The 18,783-nt window shown below is 46.3% G+C and overlaps 1 protein-coding gene across 8 annotated transcripts in view; it reads left to right on the forward strand.

Annotated features, from left to right (window-relative positions):
* The window catches only part of SORBS1 (sorbin and SH3 domain containing 1), a 202,868-nt gene that overhangs the window by 156,420 nt on the left and 27,665 nt on the right, over positions 1–18,783 (forward strand). For 5 of the 8 annotated variants that reach the window (XM_077779539.1, XM_077779544.1, XM_077779552.1 and 2 more), the window contains 4 exons: positions 7,307–7,479; positions 10,157–10,242; positions 13,302–13,469; positions 17,115–17,161. In XM_077779539.1, coding sequence (XP_077635665.1) covers positions 7,307–7,479; positions 10,157–10,242; positions 13,302–13,469; positions 17,115–17,161 — 474 coding nt within the window. Of the gene's footprint in view, positions 1–7,306; positions 7,480–7,995; positions 9,472–10,156; positions 10,243–13,301; positions 13,470–17,114; positions 17,162–18,783 lie in introns of all 8 variants that reach the window. The other 3 variants (XM_077779562.1, XM_077779588.1, XM_077779528.1) reach the window with 2 other exon arrangements.

Here is an 18,783-nt window from a genome sequence, read left to right on the forward strand (position 1 = left end):
GCACAGGCCTTGAATGAAATAATCTTAGTGACTTAATTAAACATGCACTATGAGCCAGGACATATGGTTAACATCTTACGTATGTTCTTTCATTTAGTACTTTCACCATTCCAGGGTCAGGTGTTATTTCTGATCCCCATTTTATAGGTGAGGAAACAAGCAAATAAGACCATGTGATGCCCACAGTTCCACAGTTGGTACCCGGCAGAGCTATAGCTAGAGGAGGAGTAATGAATTTCTTGAACGGTGGATGCTGTTGGCCATAAACTCTCATCTGCACCGTACTGACTCAGAACTAGGCAGTAAATTCGCAGAAAGCATGCTACAGTTGACTGGTTTTGAGGGATTAAGAAAACAATGTAAGCAACTATTTATAATACTGTGTTAGCAGCATTGAAGGGGGCTGATGCAACTGTTTCAAAGAACACATCGCTTTCAGACATTCCGAGTATTTGTGTACCTAAAGATACTTGCAGTGTTCATTTATCAAGCACTCTTATTTATGTCACTGAAATAGGTCTCCAAAGACCTGTGTTTCAGCCATAGTCTGGCTCTCATGAACTACTTGGCAGGAATAGATGGGTTTTATCTTCTTGCTCTCCTACCAGTTGGGGATTTTTCAGTAAGTCAGGCTAAGTTTTCTTCCAGTTTGTTCAAATGAGTACGGTTTTTCCGTATTTGGAACTGGTAGGGAGCCAGCTCAGAGCACGCTGCCTGACACTCGGGAAAGTGCACGGCATATGTTTGCTGAATCAGTGAATGTGCCTGGGAGTCTTTATTAACTAGCATCCAACTCGCTCAGCACGGAGGCCAGCAACTTTTGCAGACTGAATCTGGCCCCTCTCACTGAATGGCTGGGAAGGACATGTTGAAAGAAACATTGACAAGACTTGACTTAACCCCAAAGATTGAAGGAGGAGTCACAGGACAGCCCAGGTTTAAAAACACTGTAATTTTAAAAAAATTATAGATTTATAGATAGAGTGAGTGAGTCGCTAGAGAAGTGATGATGTTGTTTTAAATCTGCTTATCATATCTTGGACAGACTTGCTGTTTAGAATTCTGTTAATTAACATGATTATATATCACACTGTTAAAAGGATGTGCATACAGAGAGGAAGAAATTCACCCATAATCCCCATATCCCAGTATAACTACCACTCCTTACTCACTATATATATATATTTAGTTTTATTTTATTTTTGAGAGAGGGAGATAGACAGAGGGTGAGTGGGGGAGGAGCAGAGAGAGAGGGAGGCACAGAATCTGAAGCAGCACAGAATCTGAGCTGTCAGCACAGAGCCGGATACAGGGCTTGAACCCATGAACTGCGAGATCATGACCCAAGCTGAAGTCAGATGCCTAACCAACTGAGCCACCCAGTTGCCTCCAAAATATATTTTTTATGCTTGCAATCACAATGTCCAGTTTTGCATTTTATTCCCCTAGAGTTATCAGATTTTAATTCAGCCCTGATTTAAGATCTGATGGTTTTCATCATTGTCATTTCTCATTTTTATTTAGTTTCAAGAGAGAGAGAAAGTGAGCACATACATGCGCGCACAAGCAGGGTGCCTGCACAGCAGGGAGGGGCAGAGAAAAGAGACAAAGACAGAGACACAGAATCTGAAGCAGGCTCCAGGCTCTGAACTGTCAGCACAGAGCCAAATACAGGGCTCGAGCTCATGAACTGTGAGATCATGACCTGAACCGAAGTTGGATACTCAACTGAGTCAGCCACCCACCCAGGCGCCCCTCATCATTGACATTTCTTCATGGATTAGCACACATTCATTTTTGGCTTAACCAAAGAGCTTTACTTTATTTGGCCAGCAAGTGGCACTCAAGAACAAGCTGCTTTTTCTTCAGAGAAACAAAAAACAAAAAACCACTTTCTTTTAACCTAAGATCAAAACACAAATTATCACTTGAAGAACTATATGAAACTCTTCTGGGCCTTGAAAATGTTTCAGAAATTTGCATGTAAGCATTTAATTTTATAGAATCATTTATTCCACTGATATTTGTTGAAAAGCAGTGCTAGGTACTGGGCAGGCCAAGATTAATAAGATAAACTGCCTGCTCTCAAGGGGCTCAGAGTGTAATGGGGACACAGGCTTGTAAATCACAATTAGAATCCAGTGTGGTAAACACAGTGATGGGATCCAGAAGGGAGAGAGTAACAATCATGTACTGTAAATATAAAAGATAAATGTTTTCATGCAGCACAAAGGCTAAAGATGAACCTGCCCTCCCCAGATTTTCTAGACTTCCTCCTCCAAAGCCACAGTTAAAAAGTTACTTTTTTTTTTCTTGCAAAAATCAGCAAATGGTTTTGAACAATGAATTCCATGCGGCTGGAACTTGTTGTCTGTTTTGTTCCCTGTTGAAGCTCTACCTCGGAGAGTGACTCACACTTACTAGGTGCTCAGTAAATACCTGAGTGTACAAAATGAGCAGTGGAATGACCTACTGAGTGCTTTTCTAGAAATATCACTGGCGATGATTTGCAGAGATGACTGGAGGGAGTCAGGGCTGAAGAGGCAGCAGTGATGGTGGCGAGGTGGTGGCCAGGAGGGTCAAGGGAAGGGACTGAAGTGGAGCTGTGTCAGGACAAGGAGGAAGCAGGCCTTGGTAACTGGTTAGATTTGGGGAGCAAGGAGAGGGAGAAAGGGGTTGAATCCCTGGGCTTTTTGGCTTGGGCGATGGGAGACAGAGGAACCAAGCTGGGTTTGGCTTGGAGCATGTTGGGGTTAAGATGCCTGAGGATCGACCCAGGTGGAGCTCTCTAGAAGACAGTTGAACATATGTGTCTGGAGCTCAAGAGAAAGGTCTATATGGAAACAGGTTTGATGGTGGGTTTCTTGGACAGTCTTAACATACCTAACAGTTTTTACTGGTGAAAGAACTTGAGAAACAGGCTGTTTCCAAGCAGGTTCACCTTAGCTGCTGCGTATTGCTTACCGGAGTCCGGCTGGGGTCCTCCAGAGCCCACCTGCTCATGTAGTTGCTGGTAGTTGGCTCTAGGAGGATTATTCTATTATCTCACTTTATTCTTCCAGTGAGTGTGTTTTTGTTGAATCCCCTTGAAACTCAGCCCCCTTTGCATCTTAGCCAGAGGGCGAATTGTCTGCTGGGAGCCTACCCCCCATCACCCCACCCCCACCACGCCCCTTCTGTCCCCCAACCTGGCTTGCTCTCTTTAAACTGAAAACTGGCTCAGCCCAAGCTGCTGAGAGCTGAACTCCAGTGCTGAACTTGGCTTGTTTTGTTATGTGATCGGTAGCTGCCAGTACTGATTGGGCCTTTCTCATCAGTTCGGCTGCTTTTCTCATCCTCTCTTATCTGTTTGAACACAGTAAAGATCCAGCAACTCTGTGACCCTCAGCAATTGCCTTTACCACTCTGGTCCTCAGTTTCCCTTTGGTGCAATGGGACAAATGATGTCTGTCTTTTCAATAATTAGGAAATCTGATGGACAGCTTACATTTTAAAGCATTGTTCCAGAGCTTATAGGAGACCCCAGTCGGGAAATGTTACACATCTGGAAGAAGCATGTTGGCTTCGGTATCAGAAAGAAAACAATTAGCTATAGCAAATCCATTCTGAGAGATTTCCTGAGTGCTGGTTTGTCGTTCTGGTGGGGAAGCAGGACGAAATGGTGATAATGGACGGAATGAAGCCACAAAGTGGAGTGGCTGCAGGCAGGATGGGATTGCTGACAAGTAGTGAGGTCGGGAGGTATGAAGTCATGGCAGAGACTCATGACCAAATGAAGTTGGGCAGACCTGTAGAAGACCGTGCGGAAGTTCTGACCAAGGCTGAGGCACTTCAGAGGACAGCAGGATAGAAGCCTCCTTTGGTCCCTCCCCAGTGCTGAGGGAGGTCTGCGAACCAAAAACCAAGGCCAGTGGGGCTTACGAGACTGTCCCCTCACCACAGCTGCTGGTTGGCAAGGCTACAGGGCATCTATCTATACATGGATCTTTGAGAAGTTGAGGTTGTATAAAAAGGAGCAACATGGGCTTAAACTGAAGGACAAAGTCAGAAAATGCAACCAAAAAGAGGGTAGGCTTTAAAAGGGAAATTGAGATAGGGGGCAGCTTTATTTTTCATTATGAAATCCAGAGTTAAAGCCAATAGTTTAGGGCTCCTGGGTAGCCCAGCTGTTAAGCATTTGACTTTGGCTCAGGTCATGATCTCACGGTTTGGGAGTTCGAATCTCACATCTAGTGAGCTGGAGCCTTGCATCAGGCGAGCTCGAACCCCACTTCAGGTGAGTCCCGCTTCTCTCTCTTTCTCCCCCTCTCTCTCTGCCCCTTACTCACTTGTGCCCTGTCTCATAAATAATTACATAAAGTCTGTAATTTAGATGAGCTTGCATTTATTTAAATTGACATATAGCGCCACAACCTGGCAAGTCAGCTTCATGGGTCTTCCTGCCCTCTAGTTGGAGCTGATGCCGTCGTCAATCAGAAGGTGGGGAGGGGGTGGGGGACCTTTGAGCACCCCTGAAGGTAGAAACAGGAGAGCCAGAAGCTGTGTGGGTGGCAATCCTCGTCTCCAGGTCTCCAAGCCTGGCCAAGCCAAGCCTCTGTCTCCAGGGGTGGGAGTAGCTACCTCCAGTCAGGGGCCAGGGCACCAGTAAGGACAGCCCGCCTGGGCCTGGGCCATGCTAAGTCCCTGCTGTCTTACTGTTGCCACGGTTCTGATGGCTCCATGGCCACCGACGTCAGGAACCAGGAGCCTAAGCAGACGTGATGAAATTCTTTTACTTGTGAAATAATTTCTAAGAACACGATTTTATAAATCAAAGTGAATCCTTAATGAGAGCGCGTGTGCCAATTTTACCATCAAAGAATATGACCTCGTACTCATTCAACAAATATCACTTATTGAGTGTACTCATGGACCCGCTCGCCGGCCCTCTGCCAATAAGGACACGGCCTGGGAGAAAGAGACTTGCCCCATCCTGCCCCTTCTGGAGGTTTCTTCTCTCTGAGAAATGCCCTGGAGGCTGGTCTGTAGACCCAATTCACTCCCGTGCTTTTATGTTCTCAACTCTGAGAGTTGGTTTCCTTTCCCCTTAAATTTTCAGTAATGTTTTTCTGTCTTGGCTGAGAAAAGGGGAAGAGCATTCGATCCCCTGACATAGGGCCAGAGAGAGTGAGGAGAGGGACCTGGGGGAATCCTGTCTCCCCTGGGCAGTCCCCTGAAATAGAGCATGGAAAGCTCTGGAAGCCAAGTGGCGGGCACATGGTAAAGAGCAAGGAAATGGTGGGTATCGTGAGAGATGTCACCAGTGCTAGAGGCAGTGGTATTGCTCAGGGGAACTTATCTGCCCAGAGGTGCAGACATGGCCTATTCTATCAGAGTCTCTACCTCTTTTCCATTTCTGACTCTTGGGCTCTGGGGCCACTTGTCCCAGGGGTACATTCCTGGCAGGTGACAGACACTTGACAATGACATGGAGCTCAAGCATCCTCAGGCCTCCTGTGCTATGCAAGCCTGGGCTCTTGGAAGGCACTGCCTCCCCAGTCATAGGGAAATGTTACTTAAAAAAGTACAGTTGAGGGTGCCGTGTAGTGTCCGACAACAAGGCTCGAGTTCCAGCGCTGCCATTGCATGGACAGTGGCTGCTTTGACAAGTGCCCGAATCTCAGTGCCTCCTTTCCTCATCCAAAAATGGGAAAAGTAGGATTATTTGTGAGGATTAAAGAGAGAATGATCCGTCAAGCCTCCACCACAGATCATCTCACCACGTTGAGTAGAGTCATTGTTGCTGCCATTATCTGTGACCACGGGGATCCAGAGGCTGCATGGAATGTAAGAATAATCCCACACGGGGACCCAGGGGCTGTGTGATATGTAAGAATAATCCCATCATTGATGGATGGGTAGAGGGGAAGAGATGGATAGATGTGTGATATAGCAAATGCAGTCCAGTGTTCTTTGTAGAATCAGGGGGTCCAGAGGATATGAGGTTCACTATCAAATTCCTTATGTTTTTCTATACACTTGATAATATTCATCATAAAATGTTGGGACAGAAATTCCACTTTCAGAGCTAAAAAATCCATACTGATACTAGTAAACTGAATTCACTAGGACTGAAAAGCAGACTAGCAGAAGTCTGAGTACTTTTGTGGGAAGGAGGTCATTCACTTATCTGAGTGAGTGAGTGAGTATCCATGTATCAGTGGGTGGGGGCATAGAAGATTGGGATTAGGGGAAGGGAAGAGCTCAGTGACTAAGTGCTCTTAATTGTTTCTGTGCCCCACCTCATTCCTAAAAGGATTTGTGGTAACTTGCAAAAATACCTAGAATTTCAACAAGATAAAAATAAACAGAAGATGCAAATGAGCAAGAGTTTACAATCCTATTACATGTCATAAGGTTCTGACTACAATTTTGAAAGAAGCTGGTGCAAAATGTGACTGGGATGATAACAGCATATAGAATCCCAGGTTCCACTTTCACTTGGTGGCTGGGAGACCCAGGAAAATTGTTGACTGCAGTGCTCCATCAGCCAAAGTGCTTATGAAGAGTAACCCAGGGAAATAATCCAAGTGGTGAACTTGAAGTCACCAACTCTAACTGGCAACATGTCTGAGGAGGCTCCACTCATATCTTCAGCTGAGCCACCTTGTACCCTAGCACCCACCCACTCCTCCAGCCCTCCCTCCCCAGAGTTTCTTGGAGTTACTCTTTTAAAGCACAAATGCTGTCATTTCTTTCTTTCTTTCTTTCTTTCTTTCTTTCTTTCTTTCTTTCTTTCTTTCTTCCTTCCTTCCTTCCTTCCTTCCTTCCTTCCTTCCTTCCTTCTTTCCTTCCTTCCTTTCTTTTTCTTTCATTCATTCATTTTTGAGAGACAGAGCTTGAATGGGGGAGGGGCAGACAGAGAGGGAGACGCAGAATCTGAATCCAAAGCAGGCTACAGGCCCTGAGCTGCCAGCATGAAGCCCAACTCGGGGCTCAAACTCACAAACTGCAAGATCATGACCCGAGCCGAAGTCAGCCACTCAACCAACTGAGCCACCCGGGCTCCCCAAATGCCATCATTTCAGTTAGAGCACTTTGCTGTTCTGATGTGATATCTGAGCATTTGGGGCACCCTTGGGCTTGTCTTGTCTGAAGAACTCTAAGCAGGAATGCCCTTTAGAAAGGACAGTGCTTGTTCAGGATGCCAAGAAGTGTGATTCTTGCCCTCAGGTGGTAATGTACTTGTTAGAAAAATGTGACAAATTCTAACTCCCATTCTTTTTTTTCTTCTCTCTTTTCTCTTTTAAAATTACATTGTCTTTAGTATATATTCTTCCAACTTCCACGCAGTGAAGAAGGAGTCAGATGGGGCTCCTGCAGATCTTGCTAGTCTGGAGAGTGAGAGGCAGATCTATAAGAGCGTCCTGGAAGGCGGAGACATCCCTCTCCAGGGCCTGAGCGGGCTCAAGCGACCCTCCAGCTCGGCCTCCACTAAAGGTAACTGGGTGAAACCTGCAGGCTCTGGCCCGTCCACACGGTCATCCGGGTGCCTGTCACCCATCCACGCCCATTATCAGGAGGTCGGCAACTGGTGACTTCCAGCTACGAGGACATCCTTTGCCTGTGCAGGTCCATTTCCAGGCCTTTGAGCCCTCGGAGTCCCCTCCCCTAGTTTCTCACCGGCCATTTTTCTTTCTGGTATTAGTAGTTTCCCTTCCTTTGAACCCCAACCTTGCTCTCCCTAAGCATCTCTCACTCTTTGTTCTGATTCCCTTTTCTTAGAACTTAGCTGAGCCTTAGCCTTCCGTAACTCCAGCAAGGTGGCCATTTTTCGTTGCATCTTTGCACCTGCTTTGCAGCACAGATTATTTTGCTTCCGGACATCGACTGGAAATTTAAAAAAAAAAAAACAACAACCCTATGACAAATGAGCATGTGACCTTTTTTTTTTTTTTAAGCGGCTTTCAGCTTTAACCTAATGGGTCTGTTTATTTTATTCTGCATGCTTTCCAGTGGATCGTAAAGGTGGGAATGCTCACATGATTTCTTCATCTTCAGTTCCTAGCCGAACGGTTAGCACTAGCAATGCGTTAGGCCCCGTGTGTAAGCACAAGAAACCCCTGTCCGCTGCGAAAGCCTGCATTTCGGAAATCCTTCCCTCTAAATTCAAACCCAGGCTCTCTGCTCCCAGCGCTCTTTTGCAGGAACAGAAGAGCGTCTTACTGCCCGCAGAAAAGGCCCAGAGCTGTGAGAACCTTTGTGTTTCACTGCCTTTGAATGATTCCAAAAGAGGTCTCCCGCTCCGAGTGGGCGGGAGCATCGAGAATCTGCTCACGCGCTCCCGGCGGGATTGGGACAGCAAGTCGAGCAGCACCGTGAGCCTGCAGGAGTGTGGCACTGGTGCCAGGAGGCCCTGTCCTCTCTCCAGAAGGGCCGGGATGCAGTTCACTATGTTATACCGGGACATGCACCAGATCAACCGTACCGGCCTCTTCCTGGGCTCCATCTCTTCTTCGAGCGTGCGAGATCTTGCCTCCCACTTTGAAAGGAGCAGCCTGGCATTGGCCAGGGGCGAGCTGGGCCCCAGCCAGGAGGGCTCGGAGCACATCCCCAAGCATACTGTCTCCTCTCGCATCACGGCTTTTGAGCAGCTGATCCAGCGGTCCCGGTCCATGCCGTCCCTGGACCTGTCCGGGAGGCTGAGCAAGTCCCCCACGCCTGTGCTGTCCCGGAGCCGCCTGATCTCAGCCCGCTCGGCTGAGTCCCTCCTGGAGTCAACCAAACTCCGGCCCAGGGAGATGGACGGGATGAACCCCAGGGGGCTCTATGCCTCCCCAACGTGTAGCAATATGGCCGAGCCCACCTTGGGCTTCAGAGGCCTCATGCCCTCTGAGCCCCTCTCTGCGTGCTCTGATGAGCTCGACCACTGTTCAAACGTCTCCAGCGACAGCAGAGAAGGCAGCAGTGGCAGTGTCCATGGAGACTTCCCCAAGCACCGCCTCACCAAGTGCAAGGGCACCTGTCCGGCCTCGTATACCCGCTTCACCACCATCCGGAAGCACGAGCAGCAGCAGACCTCCAGACACACTGACTGGTGTCCAGATCTCAGAGGGGACAGGAGCACACTCCTCAGGAACATCTACCTAATGAGCCCCCTCCCTTTCCGGTTGAAAAAGCCCCTCCAGTACCACCCCAGGCAGCCTCCCTCTGGTGACTTCTCAGCCCCCCTGGCAAGCCAGAAGCCAGACTTCCCCAGCCAGACCCATCAGGACGAGACTCCCTCTAGGGGGAAGCCCTCGGTTCCCAAACGCCTGTCTTCCCGACACACCATGGCGAGGCTGAGCCGGACCTCGGAGCCCCCTCAGGGAAGACCTGCGGTCCCAGAGGACTGCCTGAGGGCCTTTAATAATGGCAACTCCATGCCGTCCTCAGACCCTGGCCTGGACAGGAACAACAACCCACAAAGTGAACTGGGAACGTCCCACGGAGGTGGCCTTTGTGTACTTGCCCAGTCTCACCTCACCCGTGTCTCCACTTTGCTTGCTTTGTCCCCTCTTCCCGTGTGCCCTTGGTGCTCATTTTCTGGTCTGTCCTTTGTTTTCTGTTTGTTTTGCTTGGCAATTAATCATGGCTCGTAGTGGCTGCACTTCTTTAAAAACAAAGCCCGCCACCCCCCCCCATGTCATTTAGACTAACCACCAAACTCTGTTTTGAAAGAAAAATTGGCCGTTTAGCTCATCTGAAATGAGAAATTCATCCATTTGAGCTCTTGAACCCCTTGCAGTTCACACCAATCCTCAGTCACCCCATGGTTTTTTGAGAGGCAGCCTCTCTCGGTGGCCCTGTGTGTGTGTGTGTGTGTATGAGTGTACGGTGTGTCCCTGTAAGGTCCCGCACGCCTCTTAGTAGGGACACTTTTCAAAGAAGGTCCTCTCTCTGCCCACTTTTTGCCTTCTGATTCATTTTCTTTGCATTAAGCTGGTTTATAAGTAAATCCAAAAAGTGGGACTGAGGGGAAGTAATTTGGGTTCTTTTTCTTCAGAATTTGATTATTGGTCAATAATCCTTGACTGTAAAATCTTGATATTTATAATGGATGAAAGGTTAAATCTTATCCCAGTCTGGTTTCCCACTAAATCTTTGCCTGTCTTAATTCTACTTTGTTGTTTTGAAGATTCAGAATCACCAAGACATTTTATACCTGCTGATTATTTGGAATCCACAGAAGAATTTATTCGAAGGCGTCATGATGATAAAGAGGTAAATGCCATCTTTAAAATCTCTTCGCTCTAACGCAGATAAAAACTAGGAGGGAAGCAGACATTCTAGTCATCTGTCCCAGAGGTAACATGACCTAGCAATGGGAAGCAAAGATTGGCATTTTCACAAATGGCTTTTTATGTGGCATAAGCTCACTCGTTCCACTTCCCCAAAAAGCAGGACTGATTTCCCCACAAGCACTAGGTTCTAAATGCCAAATCTCACTAGCAACCCTGCAGGAGAGGCTCAGAAAGAGGCTACCCACCACTGTATGAGGGAACCTGGGGTTCACTCCACTCTCATCCCCTCCCCAACCCCCGCCTTGGTATTCTCTAGGGAAACCCACCCACGTATTTCTCCAGTACTGCCCACCCCTCTTTGGCACAAAGCACAATTCATACTGGGGAGGGTGCAGTAGGAGAAAGAGGAAACTGAGAGATAATAACCACCGTGATGCATTTTATAAAACAATTTGACAAAGTTGCCTTTATCTCAGAAGAAGAAAAGATCCCCCAGTAAATGTTGGGAACCCCCCACCAAGAACTTGAGGACGTGCACCTCTTCTAGCAGCTGCTGAAATGTCTGTACTGCAGTGGAATGACTGACATGGCAGGGAAAGGATTTTGGAAGAGGTAGTTCTGCATATTGGCTAAATAGGCAAAATCCCAAGCTTCTGTTGTGATAAAGTGGCATTATAAGGCACACTTTCTGTACTTCACATACCCAGGAGAAAGAGTCCCATAGATTAAAGCATCGCCAAAGACCATTTTCCTATATCAAGTTAAGAGGTGGAAGAATGGCTTTGAACCTGGTGGCAGTAGGAGAGAGTGTTCACGTGTATATAGTTCTGTCCCTTTCCCTGTAAAGTCTGAAGCCCTTTTCCTATTTTCTGTTTTGCTCAGCAGTTTCAAGAGTTGAGGTGGATTTTCCTTAAGGATTTAGGGTAAGGCTGACCTTGAAGGAGGAGGGGTCCTGGTTGATGATAGTCATTGCTGCTGAGACAGAAAGACCATAGCGCTCCCCCTCTCCAGGCAGAACACCATATACATGAAGACATTTACACCTGTCCAGGGAAAAAAACAAGGAAGCATTTGATGTGCAGACTTATACTGAGTGTCCATCAGCACAGAACTGTTTCATTTCTAGTCACTGTCACTGAGATACAAGGGTCCCACCTATGTAATGTAAAAGAAGATGACATTCCATTTTATTAGTATAAACACTAGTATCCAACATGGAAAGCTTTGTGATAGAATCATGCCTGCCACGTGGGAGGCATATTTTACTCGGTCGGTATACCAATCGCTATATTACAAGGTTCGTTCACAAGGTGAATAGCACTGGCTCACAGATCCTTAAGGATGTTGTGTCTTTATTCATGTATTTGCCTTCTGTGGTTATGATGGATTGTTGAGGTCAGACTCAAGCACTGGGTTAGGAGCTTTGCCCCATTTGCTGTCCAGGTTCACTGATTTTAAGTAACCATGGCCTGAGTACCAGGGGCACGGCAGCCTCAAACCTCAGTCCATTACCATTGCTACAGAAACAACTCACACGTCCAACTAATGGGGTGTCGGCCTTGACGTTTCTCTGTGCAAATGCTTTATTACTAATAGTGATGATAATGGCATTTCCAAAAGTGAAAACATACCAGTCCTAGAAGGGACATTAGTAGTCCTTTATCCAAGTCCTTGTGTTAGCCAGGAAGGGACTCCAGTGGCATAGAGATTTGCCTGAGGTCACATAGCAAGTTAGCTGACACAAAAGGCACAGCTGAAAACCAGGGCTTCAGATTCCTGGGCTGGTCCATTTTCCATGGTACCGGGCTTTGCAAAGCACTTTATCATGTGTTTTCTCATGTAATCTTTACAAGTTATCTGAGCACTGGACATCCCACAGCCATTCGATGAGTTGCTACTTGATTATTTGCAGACCCTGGAGAAAAATGGACAAATCAGGCCCACCATCCTTTGGGGCTGGATGTCACTTGAGTCATTTAATTGCCTGCTGGAAGACGACTCGTGTCTTACTGAAAATGCTAAGAATGACCAGCTCTAATTAGTGCCTTTCTATAAGGAATCTTAATCCCAGGAATGTGCAACTGGTAGGGAACAAGAAAACACATTAAAATTCTATTCCACAGAATTTTCTCAATAGGAAATGAGAACATTTGGTAAAATGCAACATTGTTGAATTATTTGAAAAAGCCTTTAAAAATAGAAAGAGACGACCATTTCCTTAACGTAAGACAGCATACTTCTTCTAAACCCAGGTATCCTTATTCTTCATCTTCTATATTTATATTCTACATCTAGATTCTATATCCTACTGTATTCTTCATTTCATCTAATGAAGAAGCAGTTAAGTAAAAAGTACAGTAAGACAGTAATTGATGTTGTCTGCCAGTCACATAAATAGCTTTTAGTTCATATGTGAAGGCCTCCTAAAAATTGTGGCCAGAGGAAGGGCTGCCATACTTTCTGAAGTGGGCATCTCTACAGAGCCTATTAGAGTAACAGACTAAGGAAGCACAAAAATGACCAAGTTGTCATAGATCCTGCATAGTAAGATCCCAGGCTTGGGTAGGAGGGGTCAGCCAGCCCTGGCCCCACCATGGGAATACACTGGGAACTCATCACTGCCTAAACGAAGTGAGGCTCACACTCCCAGACCCCGCCTCCAGCCCGACATGCATGTGCATGCTCAGGCACACCCCCCGGGGGACCTGGGCTTTGTTGCCATGAACTGGGGGCAGAAGGCTTTCGGCTGAGCCAGAGGATGGTTCTCCAGGCAGTGTGACTGTCTAGAACTCGGCCTTCCCCCGTGTCCTAGTGCCCCCCAGGTTTCTCCTGTACAGTGTTGTCTCCCTCCTACACAGAGCGCGTGGGGCGTGGTTACACCCGGGACGTAGAGTTGTGGCCACAAAACCCCTCCAGTGCCTGACCCTCAGAGCTTCCTCCCTATTGACCCAGCACCTGTTTCCTTAGTTTTGTTGTTGGCAGTTCTCCAATTCCCTGGACCAGATGATTCACTCCCCATTTTATGCAATTTCATGGCAGAAACTTTTAGCGGACCAGAGACGACTTAAGCGTGAGCAAGAAGAGGCCGATATTGCAGCTCGTCGCCACACGGGCGTCATTCCGACGCACCATCAGTTTATCACTAATGAGCGCTTTGGGGACCTCCTCAATATAGACGATACGGCAAAAAGGAAATCTGGGTCAGAGGTCTGTTTTGGTCGCCTCAGTCTGCTGCTTGACCCAAAGCGATACTTGCCTCCCCTCAGCATCGCCTTCTGTAGGCCAAATTAGTTCTCCAAATAGCATCTGTCATCCCGGCTCCCGTAGGCTTGCTTTGGCTCTTCTGTGGCTGGTCATGGACATGAGTCCCATTATGTCCTGTGCTCTGTATGTTCAAGCATGCCTGGCTGTGGGACCGGGATCCGCTGGCGCACACCCCTCAATGCATGCCTTCGAGCATCGGCTGCCTTCATGAACCCAGTCCTCTACATCCTGCATTTTATCATGACACTGTGCTGCCTGTGCATTCTGCCTAGAAACCTCATACCTTAGTCCGTGTGCATTAGTAACCGTAGTGTGGTCAGCTATAAGAGTCTTTGAAGAGATGGTTTCGTGAAACTTATTATGAAAGTTAGCAAGCGATGTGTTGTTACATAGGTCCCGAAGTCTCAGAGAATGAAACTACTGCTCAGTACCATATGATGAATTAATTGAATAAGGTGTCTATGAAGAATTTTGAAACCCAAAGAGTTTTGCAGTTAGGATAAGCCCACGGGGGATAAGAGAACCCCTGAGAGACATTGTATTTATTCCCTTGATTTTGACGTTTCTCAGCTGAGATTACAAAACTTAATATTATAAAAGGCACAAAGAAAGCACAGACCTCTGCAGTTATTTCATCTGAGCCTTGGCCTCCTGCACTAAGGTCGACATGTTCACGTTTTTTTTTTTAATTTTTTAATGTTTTGTTTATTTTGAGACCAATTGCAAGTGGGGGAGGGGCAGAGAGAGGGGGCAGAGGATCCGAAACGGGCTCTGTGCTGACAGCAGAGAGCCCGATGTGGAACTCGATCGAACTCATGAACTCGTGAGATCATGACCTGAGCCAAAGTCAGATGCTCAACCAAATGAGCCACCCAGGCGCCCCAACAACATGTTGAAATTCTTATGCCGGCCCAATGCTGTGTCTTGTGTCAGGATATGTTTTGCCACGTAGCCCTAAGTGGCGCGCTAAGGATTAGCTTCTTTTGGGCAAGTGTGTGTGTCCGAGGCTTGGGGGGCAGGGAGCTGGGCAAGTGACACCAAAGCACATGCAGTCTTATAATCTTTAGATGTAGTAGATTAACATTCACATTTCTATTTGTTGAGTGACAGAGGCACTGGCTACTCATCAAATGGTTTTTGTTTTGTTTTTTAAAGAAGTGGAAGGTTTTTGTGACAAAGAAAGAAAAGGACCAGAGCGAAGGGAGGAGAGCAGGGAAGGGGAAGGAGACTGAGGTGATGGAGAAAAAGAAAATGTCATAAGGAAGAGGCAGAAGTTGGCAGCAGTCATGCGGACACCAGGGAAGGACAGCCCCCAGTATTCCAGCTCCTCAGAACCACCCTATTCTGAAGCCTCTGGTGACAGATTATCCTCACTCACGGGCCCTCCTGCTTGCAAGGGATGGAGAGGAGGGGAACCTGGAAGGCACCAGAGGGCTGCAGGGTCATGGGTGTAGGTAATACAGGCACGTGAAAATGTAGCTGAGGCAGAACAACCATGGAAAGAGGCAAACTGCCTAACCCACCCAGCCTCCCTTCCAGAGCGCTCATCAGAATCTCCTCGGGGCCCATCCACAAAGGTTCTAATTCTAGGGTGGGGCCCAAGGATTGCATTTCTAACCAGTTCCCAGGTGATGCTGATGAGGCCAGTTTAGGGACCACACCCTGAGAACCACTACCCTAGATGTTGACTGACAGACACGGGAAAATAGGGACTAACAAGTTCCATGCACAGAATCATGTAGATGGACATCAGCCCCATTGAGTACAACCTGAGTGACTACCAATTCTGTGCAAGACCCTGTGCAGAGGCATAAATAGGACCCAGACTGTGTCCTCGGGAAGCTGGTAGTGTAGTGGAAGAGGCAACCTCATGACAGTTGTGTCTGCTGTAGCAAGTAACAATGTTGTCGAAGGCAAGGGAGACAGGGATGGATTAGGCCTTGGAGACAGAGACAGATATAGATGGCGGTGATGCTTTGTATAGGCAATAATGACTCATGATATGTCTTAGCAGTTCAATGGAATCAGTATTTCTCAACCTGGAGTAGTGTATGGATTTTGATTAATGGAAAAAAAATTTTTTTTGTTTTCACCAATCCCCAGTATTGGCCTAACCCAATTTACAAATTAAGCAGTAAGTTGCACACCTGTAAAACTTAATTTAACCAACAGGTGATGTCATTTTACCAGTTTATTCAGTTGCCACTCAAAGTGTGAATGTGGTGCTATTTGGTATACATTTTTTAAAGTTCACACAGCCCTACAGCTGGCTGTCCTGGGGTAACCACCACATTTGTTTTTTGTTTGTTTTTTTTTTAATTGGAATCACTGAAATTTTTGTCCTTACAATGTTGGTTGCCTGGGCTTCTCTACCAACTTGTCATTTATCATTCACTCTACATCCATTCTTTCTTATTTGCTTGCAATTATTAAATTGTGCTCTTTTGTCACAGACAGACACAAATTCAGGCATTGAAATCCTATGGCATTGGTTATAAAGTAGTCATTTAGTTGCCCTGTACTATATATGTGAATAGATAGAAATATCAACATGAAAATGCAAAAATAAATTCCTGTGGGGGATTCATCACCCTAGAGAAAATTCCTAGCTTGAGGGGCCTGCAAATAAGGGTCATATCATTGAGGGGCTTAGGACCTAACACGAGGCTTGATGGAGCTTTTAAATATAGTACCATTTTCCCCCTCCACTTTGTCCTCTAATATTGACAAAGAAGTGTGTGAAATTGGGGAGAAATTACCCAAGACCTTAACTTACCATGTTAGAAATTGAAATTTGATCTAAGGGACACTTGAGAGCCTCAACCAACTTCAAAGCAGGGAAGTGACGAGTGAAAGTATTTGAGAATGTTATTTGTGCTCTTGAGTGACCGTAGATGAAAGTGTAAAGAGCACAAAGTCAAAGAAAGCTTTGTATGTATAGGAACTAGAGGTCAGACCTGACCGTGATTTTGGAGGGAGGGCTGGCAGGACTTAACAACATACTGGAGGAACTGGAATCTGAGCAGGTCTTCGAGGCCCAGGGGTCCAGAAAGAGAAGCCTTGGAGAAAGAGCATGAGCTCAAGGCTCCCTTTGTCTGGCTTTTGAGATGATCTCACAGACCATGAGTAATACATGGAGTCAAGGATGACACGAGAAGTGAATCAGGGTTTCGTCCACTTGCAGATCATAATTTTAAGTCCGGCAAATAGAAGATGTCCCCCAAAGAGTAACACAGTAGATAAGGAATGTCTGAGGACTTCCGACTGGCGCGTGTGTGCGTGCGTGTGTGTGGTTTGTAATAGCACGGCCAGCTTTGGGGAGCCAGCGCTTCAGCTTGGGGACTTTACAAAGCATCTCTTCCCCAAATCTGGCCTCCTTGGGGAGATTCTCATGCATGACATAGTTGATCAAACATTCATCTAATGTTCTGCTGAGGTCAGATAAGTGGAATTTTGCCCAGATTTCTGCACCAGAATGAACTACTTAGAGTGAATTCTTCTGCTTTGCTTTCTGGAAACTTCTGAAGATGTGTCCTTTTCATTGTACATAAATTGTGATTTTAAATTTTGACTGTTTCTTGTGTTTAGATGAGACCTGCCAGAGCCAAATTTGACTTTAAAGCTCAGACCCTAAAGTAAGTACCACCAAGTTGTTGTTTTTTTAACTGCCTCTTTGAAACAGCTCACTTGTAGAGAAGAGATAGAGAAAAACAACGATTAAAAACAGTAATTTATAGAGTTTCCTACATGCCAAAGACCATTCAAGTTACATATGTTAACTGATTCAGCCCTCACCAGAACCCTCTGGGCTTGATGCTATTATTATCCCCATTATAGTAATAGAGAAACCTAGAGGCTGTGAGGGAAAGGAACTCACCCAAGCTGGTCAGTGCTAGAGGCAAAGGATTCAAATCCAGGCAGCCTGGGCTCCTACCATCATATGCCACCCTGCTGCCTCCTGGACAGGGATTCGATTCCCTTGATGAAGTGGCAGCTCAGTCTGACCCACACTTTCTATGGAAAGAACCAGAACCAGTTTCTAGGAAGATAACTTTTTTGTAACTTTTGCTACAACATCTTATGGCATTCAGAGCTTGTGGGAACCCACAGGAAACCAGCATTTCTCTAACTATGTTTCTTAAAGTACTAGCTGTGTAAAATATTTCTTGAAAAGAGTATTCCATGCTAGGAATGAATCTGGGAACCACTGCATACTACGTCCATATCTCCCATGCCCTTCTCTCCCCAGGGAGACTTTAATATTAGTATAGTAATTAGCTCTAGAAGGCTTTCAATGAAGAAATCTGATTAGCTCATTTAGCCCAGTGTTACCTAAATTTAGATGATCAAGAAGCCTTTCTATTTCCATGGAATGAAATTTGGGAAATAATACTAAAGACTGGATTCCACAAGCAACTTGCTCACTTCCTATCTAATTATGGGCCATGAGTTTCCATTGGTGGCAGTACCAGCTGCCATCCCATTGTCCAGCTGATGGAGGCCCCGCATCTCCATCCTCGATGTTGAGAGGGAAAGTTCTCCTCACTGGATGCTGGGAAATGCCGTTGAGAGGCTATGCAACCATGATTCTGATCTCTTCCCAGCACAAAATGTGACCAGGGTAGAGTTTCCAGACCTAGGTACCAATCTGCCTTGTTAGGTTTGTTTGTAGTCTCTCCAGTCCTTTAGCTCATTGGCTAACAAGAAGTGTCAGCCTGCTATGCTGGGAAGATGAGCCCTAGAGTCAGGAAGCCCTGTGTTCGAGTTGTGACCGTGCCACTTCCTGTCTCTGTGACCATGAGCAGGGTCACCAAGCTCCACCTCAAATTTCTTCATTTATAAAATGGGCACAAAAATGCCACTCTCTCAGGGCAGCTGAGGCGATACTTATAAAACATTTTGCGGGGGCGCCTGGGTGGCTCAGTCGGTTGAGCCTCTGACTTCGGCTCAGGTCATGATCTCACGGTTTGTGGGTTTGAGCCCCGGATTGGGCTCTGTGCTGACAGCTAGCTCAGAGCCTGGAGGCTGCTTCAGATTTCTGTGTCTCCCTCTCTCTCTCTGACCCTCCTCTGCTCACGCTATCTCTCTCTCCCAGAAATAAATTTTAAAAATTAAAAAAATATTGTTTATTAAAAAAAATAAAATAAAAATAAAACATTTTTCAGAATGTAGCAAAAGTCATGATCTCCCCTGCCCCTTCTTTTTTTTTTTTTTTTTAATTTTTTTTTTTTTTTAGGTTTTTTTTTTTTTTTTTTTT

Source organism: Crocuta crocuta, unplaced genomic scaffold (genome assembly GCF_008692635.1).
Source record: "Crocuta crocuta isolate KB4526 unplaced genomic scaffold, BGI_CrCroc_1.0 scaffold170, whole genome shotgun sequence".
NCBI classification, from domain to species: domain Eukaryota; kingdom Metazoa; phylum Chordata; class Mammalia; order Carnivora; family Hyaenidae; genus Crocuta; species Crocuta crocuta.